Source organism: Melitaea cinxia, chromosome 8 (genome assembly GCF_905220565.1).
Source record: "Melitaea cinxia chromosome 8, ilMelCinx1.1, whole genome shotgun sequence".
NCBI lineage: Eukaryota > Metazoa > Arthropoda > Insecta > Lepidoptera > Nymphalidae > Melitaea > Melitaea cinxia.
Window position 1 is genome coordinate 5069185 of NC_059401.1, and position 16131 is coordinate 5085315.

Consider the following 16131-nt stretch of genomic DNA (forward strand, 5'->3'; position numbering starts at 1 on the left):
ATAATTATTATTTATTATATCCTTAGGCTTTTTTAGGGTATTCTTTGTTTTTGATTTTGTGATTAGCTTGGTAATACCAATTTTTTAATATTTAATCGAAATATAAAGAACGTTGTAATAACAAAACATTTGGTTTTACAAACTTTTATCAGAACTGCAATTTACTTCCTTTTACATTGTCTGATTTACCACGTGCAATTACATCACAGTGCCAAAACGCGATACCAGTCTGAAGAATTATTTCGTTAAATCGTCTAAGAAAGACGACTAGACGAAGCCTTCTGCAGGACGGAAGAGAGTCCCAAGTAGTCATACGATTATATGCTGTACGCCAACTAGAGGTTATTTTATTTTTCAAAATATAAAAATTAAATAAACAACATAAATGATAAATTAAACTTATAAATTTCATGTCAAATTAATAAATTGTATTATATTTATTTTCTATTTTAAGTTTGAAAGCAGTTCGTCCGATTATTAAAATTTCAACCTCATTCAAATTACGATGAAAGATATTAAATTTTATTATTACTTAGATCATTTAAAAAAAACCTAGCCTAAGGAAACATTGAGATTAACTTTTGGAATTTTTTGTCATAATATAATTTTGGCATTATATATTTTATCTCTAATCTTTAGACACAGATGCACTATCCGTAGGCGTACCTAGTAAATAAAAATGTATTTAAATATATTATTTATAATCCTGTGGCAATTTCATAGATAGAGTTTCAAGACTTGTAACACACTGTGGTTATAACTGCACTTCATGTTTCATGAAGAAGTTTCAATTTGTATAATCTTAATTATTCATCTTCAATAGTATTAAATAGTAAGTATTAATGATGCTTATTTATACTCGTATAAATATTAATGGAATTTATTTATTGTTAGTTATAATACTAATAATTAATTAATGAATTTTATTTCTGTACTGCTGTTTTTTTTCCTTTTTTTACTACGTAAAAGTGTTTGATTATATTTATGCAAGAAGTAATAAATAAATAAATTAATAAATATGACATCATTAGAAAGTTGTATACCAAGTTAATATAATAAATATTTACGGTACATAATTTTATCAGTTAGAATAATCTAATTATACTAGTCGTTATGTTAATTTCAAAATAACAACTCAATAGTCACGAACAATATAGAGTTCATCTGGTAGCTAAATTTGAGATAACGTCTTTTGATTGAGATAGTGCATCGACGAAATTACGTAACACGTCTCATTGTTGGACAAATGTTACTGATCATTACAAATGTAATCAAGTTACATCATAAAAATTGTTTACACAGTAACATAACAAATATACATATTTGTCGAGAAAAATTTCATGTTGAAAACAACGTATACCTAACAACTATATTTATACTATTAAGTGAAATAAATAATAACAAGCCACACCCTAATTAGCGTAATTGCTAGACCTATTAAAAATGATAAGCAACTTTGTTTCTATTAATATCTATGTACAATATAAAACACTCACATCATTATTTTATATTTTAATTACTTTACGTCATCAAAGATAACGCGATTCTAGTAAACCAAATAAAATGTAAAAATAGACACACCGACATTGATGTATATACTAAAAATACTGAAAACAATACAATGGATAGTCAGAGCAGTAGTTAGCGCATTTATCACAGAAGCTAGTTAGTTGCACGTTAGCAGGTTTGATTCCCTTATGACAAATATTCGCAAAGGCGTTTGTATTGCATAGGATACACATTATACATAGTATATTTGCGCTGGTTTAAGTGTTTGTGTATGTTGAACGTGTATACGGACCTCACAGGATTTAGTTCGACAGGGAGTCGTTTGAAGTGAAGCGTGTTATATAAAAGATTTCTACGTGACAATTATATTTAAATGCCCACTTAGCTAAAACTGTGCATAAACATCTCCGACGCCAATGTTTTGATTACACGGCTGCGTTTATATTTTTAATAAGACAATTGCGTGACTTCCCTCTATCTATTGTATATTATTAATATTAGAAGTAAGACTCGGCTTTAATTACGAGTCATTGAAGACAGGTTTTTTTAGAACCGCCTCCACGAATGTTTGGATGTTGATGTAATCTGTAGGAGTACGTGAAAATCATAAAGAGCTTTGAAGGTCGATATTAAATATATTCGGCGAAAGACAAAGGTTAATTAATTTAAAAAAAATGATATAATATCGTTCCTGGAACTTTTATAAAATAATAAATTACATATAAATTGAATAATAAAGTGCGCTTTGAACGAAAAATTTTAACACAAATAATTTAACCATAAATATTACGAGTGAAATGTCAGGAACATATTTCTTTTTCTTCTATTGAACACAAAATTGTTATAATCATAACATAAAATAACATAACAGTATACTTTATTGTATACCAAAACAGAATTAATACATATCAGATTGATTTTAACAAAGTATCATAAGGTACAAAGGGCGGCCTTATCGCTGAAAAGCGATCTTTTCCAGGCAACCTAGGGGCAGAAGAGATGGTATTGTGTCGATATGTAGGTGTGCAAATTATGATATAGGTACCATTTAAAGTGAGACATAATCATTTACAAACTAATGTAATAATTCCTATACCTATTCATATTACAAAAATAATTTAGTAAATTTAATAATTGAGAAATTTATGCCTTACAAAAAATAATAATAACAATAAACTGATTTCAATATTTCAGTGTTTTATTACTTTTACATAACCCAATAATATATTATTAACAGCTTCACTCATCAGAATGGAGTCTATTCAACTCCTATGAATTGTTGAGTTGCTATAACATAAATGTTAACTAATCTGATGTGTTTCACAACTAAACACAAGCGAAACAGGCGAGAGGCGTATACTAAGGAATACAACATAATACATATAGTAGAACCGATATAACTTTTTGCGGGGTAAATGGAACTACAACGCTCTCCGTGTATCGCCTCAGGACTATACGGAGAACATGAAAATGAAAAATCTTTATAACATATACATATTCTAGAATAAGAGGCTTAAGGATTTTATATATTTGTAGTAACTAGTGGTCGCCCAGTGGTCGAAATTTGCCCATAATTAAAATTTAAATTTAAAAAAACCAAAAAATAAAAAATATAAACAACCTTTTTAAAAAATTAATTACAGACTTTGACTATCAACAAAAGAGATAGGTATGATTTAATATATTTTTATGCATAATTTTAAAAAAATATTAGCATTCTGCACTCCTCTATATAAACTATAAGTGTACGAAATTTCATACTCCTCCGTCCACGCAATTTTCGTAAAAAGGGGTAGAAAGTTTTTGCTTCACGTATTACTATAATATATAGATTTGGGAAACACTAACAAGGAGAAGCCGCCTACTCTTTATCACCGATTTCGCTGTATACAACAATGTTGGGCGTGGTAAGTTTTAGGGGAAGTGAGAACTCCCGATGGCGAAGCATTTGGAAAATATAATTGAGTGATGACGAGTGCCAGATCAGTTACACAATAAAATAAATTAGTTAAGTGCGTAACTTAAATTTATATATGTAAATTAATCAACCAAGTTTCCACATTTTATTAACGCATCAGGCACAATCAATTTAAAAATTAAACAATTTTTATAAAAAATAAAATACCTATGTAGAGAGAATAATGTTTAAAAGTAAATTTTCACTTAGGTTTAATATCGCATATAGGTATATCTAAGTAACGTAAGAAAATGTATCGATATAAATATGAGTACCACAATTAGAAGCGGTTAGTAATCGTCTAAATTACTACAGAAGCAAGCATCCTCCATCCTCATATCGAAGAAGAAAGTTTTACTAGTATGGTCCTAATTTCCTCTAAAACTAGTATTCCAAATAGCATCGAACTTTCACATAACGATAGCTCATTAACTTTCAGATTATCTCAAACATAGATTGTATTTTATGGTTAATATCGGTGCAGTATGATCCCCCCCCCCCCCAAATAATAACTGGTTTGATGCATGCTAGGAATAATAGTGATTTCTTTTTTGTATCGTATGTTGTGTTTTTAAATAAAACCTTCTCAATAAGCGCCAATTTACTCATGTATATGTAAATGACAAAGAAAACTAGTAAATTTTTCAAGCTTCTAAAAGCCCATTGAGATATTTGATTTCTGTAAACAAATATTTTTTCAATTGTTTTAAACACTATATTTTACATATATTACTGTCCTATGATTTTTTTTAAACCTCAAATTTCAAGGAAGGAAATAAGCTATACTCAGCGTGTTTCATGACGATGCGAATTACGATGTCAGGAAGTGCATAAAACGTGGCTCACGCAAAAGAAGCAAAAGACTAGCGAAATAATTACGCAGCAAACTAAGATTTTACCTAAATATGAGAACATTTTACGCATATACTTATGAAAACATTTATTTATATCGTAACGAAAGCGACTTCGTCTATAACGACTTGCGTTGACATTGTGAGAAAATAAGAAACAGCTATTTAACTATCTATCAAGAGTATCTAAAATACCAAATTTACGTTCCTAGTTTTTCCTAGTTCGTTGTATCAATGATAATTGTATCTTCACTATCAATACATAAAGGATTTACTTGTTTCTCTCATTTTTACTAAATTATATTATGAAACTTTATAATACTAATGTAACAATATACTGTAGAATGAATATAATTAAATTTAAAATTAGATAAGAATGTGACGTTCAAGTTTTATAATTATTAAGCAACTTGTATAAATGATTATTTTTTGTGTCGCACGTTGAACTGTAAAAACATTTACAAAGGTGTTTTCAAAGTTTTGTCAATATCGTAAGAAAATAATACTAAGGAAGTAATAGCAATAATAATGATAAACTTATAGATATATTGAAAATAACATAATTAGTGACGAAGTAGTTTGCAAACAAAAACAGGAAAACATGAAGTCGAGAACATTTATATGATTTCACAGTCTGTCAAGTCCGTTCTTATCTTCTCATAGATTTATGCTCCTAAACCCTGAAACTACCGCTCTGGTGTAATGGTGCGTGTAGCGTGACGGCGGCACCTAAACACCGACGGTCGCGGGTTTGATTCCTGGTCGGAGTGGATATTCGTGTTTTTACAAATATTTATTTCCGGTCTGGTTGTTAGTCCTTGTGGGTCTCCCCACCGTGCCTCGAAAAGCACGTTAAGCTGTAAGTTCCAGTTGTTGTCATGTACACCTGATAGCGATCGCTACTCATAGTAGGGAATATACATATTCGCAAACCCGCATTAGAACAGCGTGGTAGAATAAGCTCTGATCCTTCTCCTTCATGGGGAAAGAGGTCTATGCCCAACAGTGGGATATTACAGGCTGAAGCGAAAAAGCGAAAAAACCCTGAAATATTCCTTTTAACTATTTTGATTATTTCTTTACCTATACCTACACTTAACTTCTGACTTATAAGCACGACAGCATGAGTATTTAGACAATAAAACACAATCTGACAAAATAAAATAATAAATAACAAATCTACCAAGGCTATAGTAAATCTTTTACAATTAAAGCTATAATCCCACTAATATTAAAATAAAATAAAATAAAAAAAATAAAAAAGCCTTTTATTTCTTGCTTTTTTCATATTACAATCTTAGTACCAATGTGCATGCAAAATTATTCACAAATACAAAAAACGTTTTTTAAAAAAAGTAAAAAAAATAATAGTAAAAAAATAAACAATAAAAAAATAAGAAAATATCCGTTAAGTACCTAAACACAAATTGATATGGTTAAATAAATAGTAAATTTAGAATAAAAATATTAGTATGTGTTGTCTTAGTTTATTAGATCATAGTATTTCATTAAAATAGTAGTAATTTTCCTGGCAAGAACCCTCTCAATGAAAGGTAAAGGCCTCCTCCAGAGATGACCAGTACTCTCTATTCTCTGCCGTTCGCAACCATTGAGTACCTGCTACTTTTATGATGTCATCTACCCAGCGTGCGTATGGTCTTCCTCTTTTTCTCTGTCCTTGTGGACCTACCCATGTTGTTGTCTTTTTAGTCCAGCGATTATCGCTAAGTCTCGCAACATGTCCAGCCCATCGCCATTTAAGTTTTTTTGAATAGCTGAGAGCGTCTATGGCTCTAGTTTTTTGTCTTATATCAGTGTGGCGGATCTTTTGAATTTTTCTAATTTTCAAAATGCTTCTCTCCATACTCCTTTGGCAGGATGTAATTTTATTTTTTGTTTTTCTGGTGAATTTCCAAGTTTGGCAAGCATATGTTAATGAGGGGAGTAGGCAGGTGTTCATGACTTTAGTTTTCATCCGTATCGTCATATCGCTTTTGAGTATTTCTTTGAGACTCCAGAACTTCTTCCACGTGATGTTGATTCTTCTCTCCACTTCCAGTTCGTGATTTTTTTGGTTGAATGAGACTTGCTTTCCCAGATAGATGTAGGCATCGACATATGTTAAAGGTGAATTTTCGAGATACATAGGTCTTTTAGTATGGTTCGTCATGATGTTAGTTTTTGTTAGATTGATTATTAAGCCAACTTTACGACTTTTTTCGTTTAGAGTGTTTATCATTACTTGCAGTTGATTTGTACTTTCTGATAGAAGGACTATGTCGTCGGCAAATCTCAAGTGATTTAAGTAACATCCATTTATATTTATGCCAAATTTTTCCCAGTTTAGTTCCCTAATGATGGCCTCTAGCACCGCTATGAAGATAGTTGGCGAGAGTGGGTCCCCCTGCCGTACACCTCTACTTATTTGTATGGGTGGTCCTGTAGTTTCCAGCTTCACTCTGCTAGTACTGCTTTCATAGATATTTTTTAGGACTTTGATGTAGTCTAGGGGCACTTCTTGAGAGAGTAATGTTTCCCATATTGATGAGTGGAGCAGAGAGTCAAATGCTTTTTGGTAGTCGATAAAGAGAATGTAGAGTGGTTTCTTGAACTCTTGGTATTTTTCAATCAACATTTCTAGCGAGTGTATGTGATCCACTGTTGAAAAACCTCTTCTAAAGCCCGCCTGTTCAGTAGGTTGGTATTTCTCTGTGCGTTCTTTTATTTTTTTCTCTATTATTGAGGAAAATAGTTTATATAGTGAAGATAGTAAGCTTATTGGTCTGTAATTGCTTATGTCATTTGGGTTTCCTTTTTTATAGAGCAAGATGATTTCAGATTCGGACCATTGACGAGGAGTGTGCGAGTTGTTCAGTATCAGATTGAAAAGTAGAGTTAGTGGTTTTACTAGATACGCACATCCAGCCTTTATGACTTCATTTGTGATCCGGTCAGGGCCTGGACTTTTCTCCAATTTTAGTGATTTAATCCCTTTGATCACTTCGGATTCATCTATGACTGCTCTCGCCTCTATTCTATTTATATTCGGTAATTCATATGGATGTTGATTTGGTGCGCTATATAGTTTCTTATAAAATTCTGTTGCTATTTTCAATATTTCTGTTCTATTTTGGGTATTTTCCGTTTTGTCTTTCAACTCTTCAATCCATAGTTTATGTGTTCTCAGTTCCTTGTATGCTTTCTTGACACTATTTGTTGTAATGAGATGTTTTTCGATAGTTCTTGTACGGTGCGCCTTATAGTCTAGATGGATACGTTTACTTATGAGTTTGTAAAGTGCTTTTAGTTCGTTTTTCATGGCTCTTGATTTCGGTTTTATCTTTTGTAGTTCTTGTCTTCTACAGATTAACGCCTTTGTGCGAGTTGAAAGTGCTTGGTTTTTCCCTGGATTTGTACTGCATGAAACCTCGTGAGTTCTTTTCAGGCTGATGTCTATTGCGTTAGTTATGTCGTCATAGCGCTTCTGAACGGTGTCCTCGTCTCTCCAGCTCTCTAGTAGGTTTGTTAAGCAGATGTTAAGCGATCTTTTGTATGTTTGCGTTTCTTCTTCGTTCTTTAATTGGAATCTTAGGCATTGGCCGAACTTACTACGACTTTTTTTTCTGGGAAGAATATTTAATGCTGCTCTCACTGGTCTGTGATCCGAAGGGTAGGTAATGTTTAAAACCTGTATATTGTATATGTTTCTGTGTAAGTTTGTTAGAATGTAATCTATTTCGTTCTTTATTATACCGTTAGGTGATCTCCAAGTCCATCTTTGTTTGTTATTTTTTTTGAAAAAGGTGTTCATAATAGCCAAGTTGTTTTCGTGCGCAAAGTCAATAAGTCTATTTCCTCTACAGTTTCTATCTCCATAGCCGTATTTACCTGTGGCAATTTCATTGGGATTAGTTTGTCCTATTTTGGCGTTAAAATCTCCCATGACTATAACATTATTTTCTGAGAGTTGTAAAGCTTTGTCGACTGTACTGTAGAAAAATTCCAATTCCTCGTCGCTCGACTCCTCCGTTGGAGCGTAAACTTGAATAATACTTAATTCTAAGCCATTGATATTCATCCTTAAAAGTGCTACTCTTTCTGATAATCCTGTGAAACTTGTGATAAATCTTTTCAAATATTTTTTTACGATAAAACCTACTCCATATAATCCAGGCGTTTCTCCAATGTAGTAAAGAATAAACTCATCGTGTTCCTCAATAGAGTTTCCAAGTTTTCTTATTTCTGAGAGACCAATAATATCAAAGTTTATATTTTTCAAGCTCTCTGTCAATTCTAATAATCGTGAATATGTCGACAAAGTTCTAACATTATATGTTGCTATATATAGGGTATTTTGATGACTAGCTTGTGCACAATTTGCTTCAATTTTCTCTGGAGGGTTTTGGTCGTGATCTTCCACGGTGACCAGCCGGCTTGGAAGATGTATTATGTTCTTTGTTTGATTATTTAGTGTGTTTTTCATGTGAGAGGGTAGTCGCTATAATTTAATGTTGTTGCCTTGTTCGTTTGGTAAGTTTTCAGGGTTTTTATTAGTAAAAAAACCGAGTATTCCTGGTTTGAGAGCTCCTTCTGACAAACTTGACGATCTCTGTAGCCCTGTTTGAGTTTTGTTCTTCTTGTTAACTTGTGTTCTTTGTTTTGTTCGTGAAGGATTATGATCATCCGGTGATGTTGGTAGAGTTCTTTTCTTTGTATCTGATACTTCTGCGGTTTTGTGGCGTATTATCAATTTGTCATACCTGATGGTGGCGTAGTTTCCTTTCTCTCTTTCTAATTTTACTTGTTCTTGTAATTCCATTCTTTTTTCTAAAATGTGCCGTGGGAAGTCTTCTTTTATATAATAAGCGGTATCTTCTAATAGTTTTCTCTGTTTAAAAATTTTTATTTTTGTACCCAGTGTAGTAAATGTTACAGTAATCGGCCGAGGCTTTACTCCTTTCTTCCCTATCCTTCTAGCTTCTTGTATGTCTCTACTCTCCAGTCCTATTGATAAATAGTGATTTAAGAAGTTCATAATGTTATTTTCTAAATTCTCATAAGATCTTTCTGTCTCCGGCAAGCCAAATATTACTATGTTCCTCTTTCTTGACTGTTTTTCCAGGAAGTACAATCTTTTCTCTTGGTTTTCCAACTTTTCATTAAGGTAATCATGTTTTTCCTCAATTATTTTAAATTTTTCTTCTAGTGTGAGATTTATGTTTTGCGTAACTTGTTTTGTAACATTTACGGCTGATTGGACGATAGTCGTTTTTTGTTCATCTAGTTCTTTTTGTATTTTTTGGAGCATTTTCATAACTTCTTCCATGATTAGAATGGTATTGTTTTGCGATTTACAAAAATGTTCGTTTATTTTGGTACTTATGCTGCCCTCTGTTGGTAGGGTTAGATACTAGCAGCGGAACAGGTATGGCGAGCTAAGCGATTTTCAGTGAATCCTCTAGATGGCGCTGTTTCCTTGATCGATATTGAAATATTTTCTATTTTTGCAGTTATATATTATATTATTCGTTAGGTCTATTTATTCACTTTAATGATGTATATTGTCACTTTTGCACTTCTTATAATTTTTTGTAGAATATTGAATGTTGCGAACAAATTTTTGTGCGGAGAAAAGTCACTGGTAGTCTAGTAATGACGTTTTTTCACTTCACTTTATTGCATGTATTTAGATGGTTATTCACTAATTTGGTCTTTTGTCCACATTATATATTAATAGTCATTTATTTATAATTGCACTGCACTTAGATTTTATATTGAATAGCACTGTTTATATTTTATAATCCACAATAAACACGGAGCTCGTATGTATCGTGACTCAACGGCGTCTACCCTCCTCCCCACTAATATTATAAATGCATAAGTTTGTGGGGATGTATGAACGTATGTATGTATGTATGTTTCTTTATTACTCTTTCACGCATTCTATTATAGAAATTTTAATAAAACTAGGTAGTAAACTAGGAGATCTATATAGAATAACACATAGGCTACTTTTTATCCCGACATTTCCACGGGATCGAAAATTACGCAAGTGTAACCGCGTGGTGCAGGTTAGCGACGAGTCAAAATGCAATATTTATTCATGTACGTTTATTTATTTGCACTAGTGTACGCCCAGTGGTCGAAATCAGAACATAATTAATTTAAATTACATGTTTCAACGTTATTATGGTTCTGTTGTCAAAGACTATACCTCTATGATAATAAACAAAATAGTATATATGCGTGTGTGTGTGTATAATATGTTATAACATAGAACCTAGAACATAGTTTTGTACCGCCACAAACGGCCATGTCAAAGCCATGAGAAGTAGGTACGTCGCGGTTAGAAAACATAAGAAACGGGAAATACGTGCCATTACAGAATTATATAAGTGAACATTGTAAGATTAAATATAAGCGCTGACCGAACGGTTACAACAATATGTTTTGAATATAAACAAACTAGGGACCCGCCCCGGCTTCACACGGGTGCAATGCTGATACTAAATACTATCTACAACAATAGATACGTTAGAAACCTCTAACATTATCAGTGTCTTTCTACCATATTATGCATTTATTATACATATAAACCTTCCTCTTGAATGACTCTACCCACTAAAAAAAACCGCATCTAAGTCTGTTGCGTAGTTTAAAAGATCTAAAGCATACATATAGGGATAGATAGACGGGAAGCGACTTTGTTTTATACTATGTAGTGATGGTGTACTTTTTTATTGCTTTAACAAATGATTTTCCTTTCCAAACGTACTGCTTTTTAACGATTAGTTCGGGTATATTTTGAAAAATTTAGTAAGTTTTGTTGCTAGTTTTCAAACAGCAGCTAGTTTTCAATGTTTATTCCAAGCAGCTATAGTTTGTTTAAAAAATTGGACAGACAAATAGGGTTGACTGCCAGACTACAGTAAATTTTTAGCTGGTGCCTAAAAAATTAATATATTATTGTTTAACCTCGATGTGTTTAGACCAGCAATCCCGTGCAAAAAATGTTTGTTTCAAAAAACATGTTTCAATGCCGTCTAGTCTTAGCATTGTTTGAAAGTCAATGCTAACACATGAGACAACAAATGCGCATTTTTTTAGCAATAATTTTTAAACACAAGAAGTTAAGAGGGAGAGTAACACTGTTTTGCTTTGCCTGTAATATTCCCATGTAGGCGAAGAATCTGATTCTTCCGAATACCTTGCCGAAAGTTACAAATGAAAAACGATGATTGTATGGGATGTTATTGTAAACTATCTGGATCTCGATTCAGATAGATCTATCTACAAACAGAGTAAAAACAAAAACAGATAAAAATTGTATGAAAATTTTGAAATCCCTGGTTCAAACACACGATAGTTTACAATAACTTATCATACAATCATCTAAATCTAATCTTTAATGACTGCGACACAGTTTTATACTAATGTAGTTATTATCTTTACACCCAGGCCACACCACGACAAACCACGTTTGTCATGAGCGGGGATCAAACCCGCATCCGCCAGCGCAATAGCCACTAACCAGTATAGTGCTGTGACCGTTGCGCCAAAGCGTCGTCATAATTATAGTAAACACTACTCTCAAAGATATTTGTAACCAAAAAAGACATCAAGTTAAAATTACATTTTAAAATACTCGAATAGATTTAAAAAAGTCTTGTTAGTAATTTATACGCTCATTTAAAACTATTATTTTACATAAATGTCTAATATATAATTGCACGTAATAAAAAGCTGACCTTTAGGATCAATACTAAACGTTTGGTTTGTACGTTGAAGGTTCCTTACCATGTATTGGATTTGAAATAAGGACAAGGGGACGAGTTATTTCTTTAGAAAATCATTTCTATCTTTAGAAGAACACAAAAAATTTTGAACTTATTAGAGTCAGGTATATTTTTTACGCAACTTTTTCTTTTCGAAAAAAGGGATTTTCTTTTCTTTTATTTTTTATTACACTAAACTTATTTTTGTTTTATCTTTTCAAAGTTTTCCTTAGATTATAAATAGAGTTAAAAAATAATATTGGATTTTTCATAATATTTATTTCAATTACATAAAAATAAATTACATTCATCAAATTTAGTATATTTCTAAAGAGTTTGGATATTGATACTTAATTGTATAATAACGTTCAATCGATATTGCACACCGATTTATCAATAACTGTCTATTACATGCACCGATTGCATAAAAAGTAGGTGCATTACGTTTATTAAGAATACGACTCTCTTAATGACACAGCCATCAAATAACACAAAATTTCGATTATATATCGAATGAGGTTATAAACATTGCGAATAATCTTAACTGTTATATAAGTTTAATAAATAATCATTTACAACGTTCTAAGTCTGAAATTTGAAAATTATAAGTAAATTATACTTTTTGGGGATAGTAATTAATACTTTATACTTAAACATTACACACAATTATGCTCTATAAACCAATCAATTTCATCATTAAATCAAAATAATTATTTTATAGCAAATTTGATATAAGAATTTAAAGTACGAGTATAATAAATTATTTCAACAAAATATTGTCATAAGCAAAATTGACAGACATCTTTAAATAACCTGAAAGTAGTCTAAGGTATACGCATGTAAATAAATCAATCGATTCTCTTACCCGGTATTATTTTCGAGTGTGACATTATCGCTATAAATCGCTATATCTACTCATACATAGACACGCACCATTTTCACCACTTTCCATTTCGGACGCCACACTTTTTTCATTTTTCATTTACTAACGTAAATCATTTGTAGTTATTATATATATACATATAATTATTGCAAAACAATGAATAACACACACAGAAATGAAGGTCACAGAACGATCGTTTCGCAAGACTAAAATGTACTGACGGATTAACTGAACTCTGAACATTGCCAACTTGGTAGATAGGTTTTGTAGTAGACACGCGATCTGTACATAACTATAGTGTTTATATCGAAATTTCACGAAATATAACAATAAATAAGCATCTTGTAACAAAGTATTTAAGTTTAATTAATTCTATTTGGAATTTAATACAATTTAGTAAGTAGTAAGTAATTAGTTAAGTAGCCACTGCCTCAACATTTTGAATCCCAATGGAAATTAGCTAAACACTTTAATTTCGCGAGTTATTGAACGTTGTTGAACGACAACTAATAGTCAACTATATATTATTCTATAAAGGTATGTTGGTTTAAAATTGATTTATAAGACATTTTTAAGTTTAAAGATATCCTTTAAAAATAGCATACTCTTTGAATCCATAATATGATTAAGCGTTAGTAGCGCATCGATGAATTTTTTTTGTGTCAACGAAATGTCTATTAAATATTTGTACACGCGAGCGCCAGGCTGCTCCTGGTACCCTGTTACGAGCTTTGTGTGCCTTGAACATGCAACATCTAAAGGTAATAAAATTTCTGACTGAACTATATAGGTTACTTATATAGGGACGTTATGTCTCGGATTCGCTCCGGTGCGTAATATATCATACTTGATCCAATAACTTACAATAAAAAATGCCGTTAGCAATAAATGAACTGATTTGAAAAGTTTTATGACAAAATGTTGATACAAATACTCTTTATTGTACACTATCAGAGTAAAAATTTTACACCGAAAAAGAAAACGTACAAAAATTGATAATACTTATCTTAATACATATATAAAATCCGTTTCCAATTTCCGTATTTGAAAATTGTAAAAATGTTTGTTACAAGCACTGCCTTTATTGTGTTTATATAACATAATAACAAAGATTAAAAAAAATAAATATAGGTAATTATGTAAATAGCATCTGTATTTTTCAAGATACACTTAATATAATAAACGTAACTGGACTGAAACAATAAAACCGGGTAGACAAAAATCAAAAATCCGTCAAAAATCCGAGACCGATAAAATGACCCAGCGATACCGCTATATCGGAACAAAACGGTACATTTATATTAGTATAGTCTTAACTAAGATTAGGTACTTTTACTGTAAATTAAAATTATTAATATTATGAACATATAAAACATTGTATCTTTCTTGCTGAGAGGTTACGGCAGTAAAGAATATAGCCACACCCTCTCTTGCCTTGGGTGTCGTTAAGAGGCGACTAAGGGATAACACAGTTCCACTACAAAGCCAGCCCTGCGGTCACCAACCCGCCTGCCCTGCGTGGTGACTATGGGCAAAACGAATGAGTTCGCGCCATTTTTGGTGCGAACTTTGGGAGGCTTATGTCCAACAGTGGACCGTGATAGGCTGAAGTGATAAAACAGTGTATCGATTAAATCCAATTATGTATATTGCGGCAATTAAAAAAAAACCCTATCAATAATTTCTCATAGGTTTCCTATTTTACAGATTGTTGGTGGAAACGTGAGACTAAAACTATTGCACTGAACAATTAATACAACACGAGTGATTATTTCGTGCAAATTAAATTGTGTCAAATGCCTGCCCCACATCGCATTGTCTCGGCGTGAGATCAACACACCACTTATTGTTCATCGAGAAGCGGATTGACGGTAAAATAGAAAATGGCGAACAATAGAATTTATTTTTTTTACTTCCCGCGCTAAACCAGCCCGGTTTCAGAGTATTTAATTTAATCTCTTTAATTCTGTATTTGCATGTAGGTATTATAACTCAAGGTACTTTATTATTATAATTAACGGTTGCAACTTTTTACACTAGATCGATGATTGATTTAAGTATAATTAAAGTCACGTTAATGAGAATCAATATTAAAAACAAAATGTTATTTTTACATCACCAACAAACTTTCGCGAAATAGTATCGTAAATTTGTATTCAATTATATAAAGCAGTTAAGTTAATTTGCAATATAATACATAAACGGTGAACATAAACATTGTAATGTTTAATTATCGTTTATATCGAAAACAATTAAGAATCAATTTAAATTCAGAAACGAAGTTGTTTTTCCGTCGAGGCGTAATAAGAAATCTCGAGGTTTCACTTTGCTTTCCTTGCTTCATAAGAAACTGTAGATATATGCGCATAAAAATGATAACACATCTACGACAATGCCGCGAACGTCGCCGTCACAACACAACATAAGGAAATATTAACCGATTGTCGTAAAGATAAATTGAGCAAAACTTCGGAGCTTACCTAACACACCTGTTGAAAGATAAAAATACATAACAGTTGGTTGCGAAAAAAAAAGTATAAGTTATTGTGATCGATGTCTATTAATTAATACAAAAAATTTCAATGTTAATGTTACTTCTTAAGTACCTGGGTGACCGAGCTCAGCTCGGTATTTTTAGTAAATCGTGAAGGATTAGTAGAAGAGAGAGTTAAAATGATTTGAGACTATGTTTATCATGTGGTCACATTTCATCGAGATCTGATTATAACTTTTGGAGTAATCTTTGATAATGCGTATTTCTTGACTATTTTTTCGTATATCTACGTTGTATTACTTGTCGATATAATTGAAGTCTGTTTTTTTTTTCGTTTGCCTACAAACGCAATTATTAATAATGAATTAACGCACGATGTGTAACAAAGGCAATGTATAAAATAAAAATAAAAAATTATGATAAATTAAAAATTGATACAAATTATACAATTACAAGATTGAGAGTAATTGCTTCTCAAAAACTGATAGGCGCTCCAACAAATCGTGTTTTTTGTAAATCATTTTTAAATGCGAATTACATATTTACAATAATAAAAAATGTAAATAAATATAAAAAATCAAAAATAAAAAATAATTAAAAAATAATAATGATAAAACATGAATAATATTATTCAGTTTTTTGACACAATTTGACAATAAGTA

The 16131-nt window shown here is 31.6% G+C and overlaps 1 protein-coding gene across 1 annotated transcript; it reads right to left on the reverse strand.

Annotated features, from left to right (window-relative positions):
- Window positions 1–8815: 8815 nt before the first annotated feature.
- Window positions 8816–9643, reverse strand: LOC123655818. The gene has a single exon (XM_045591572.1). The coding sequence runs from the start codon at window positions 9641–9643 to the stop codon at window positions 8816–8818; it is 828 nt and encodes a 275-aa protein (XP_045447528.1).
- Between the last annotated feature and the right edge of the window lie 6488 nt (window positions 9644–16131).

Excerpts from the sequence above, each read along its gene's own strand:
- LOC123655818 (XM_045591572.1), bottom strand. The coding sequence starts at position 9,643 with ATGGAAGAAGTTATGAAAATGCTCCAAAAAATACAAAAAGAACTAGAT.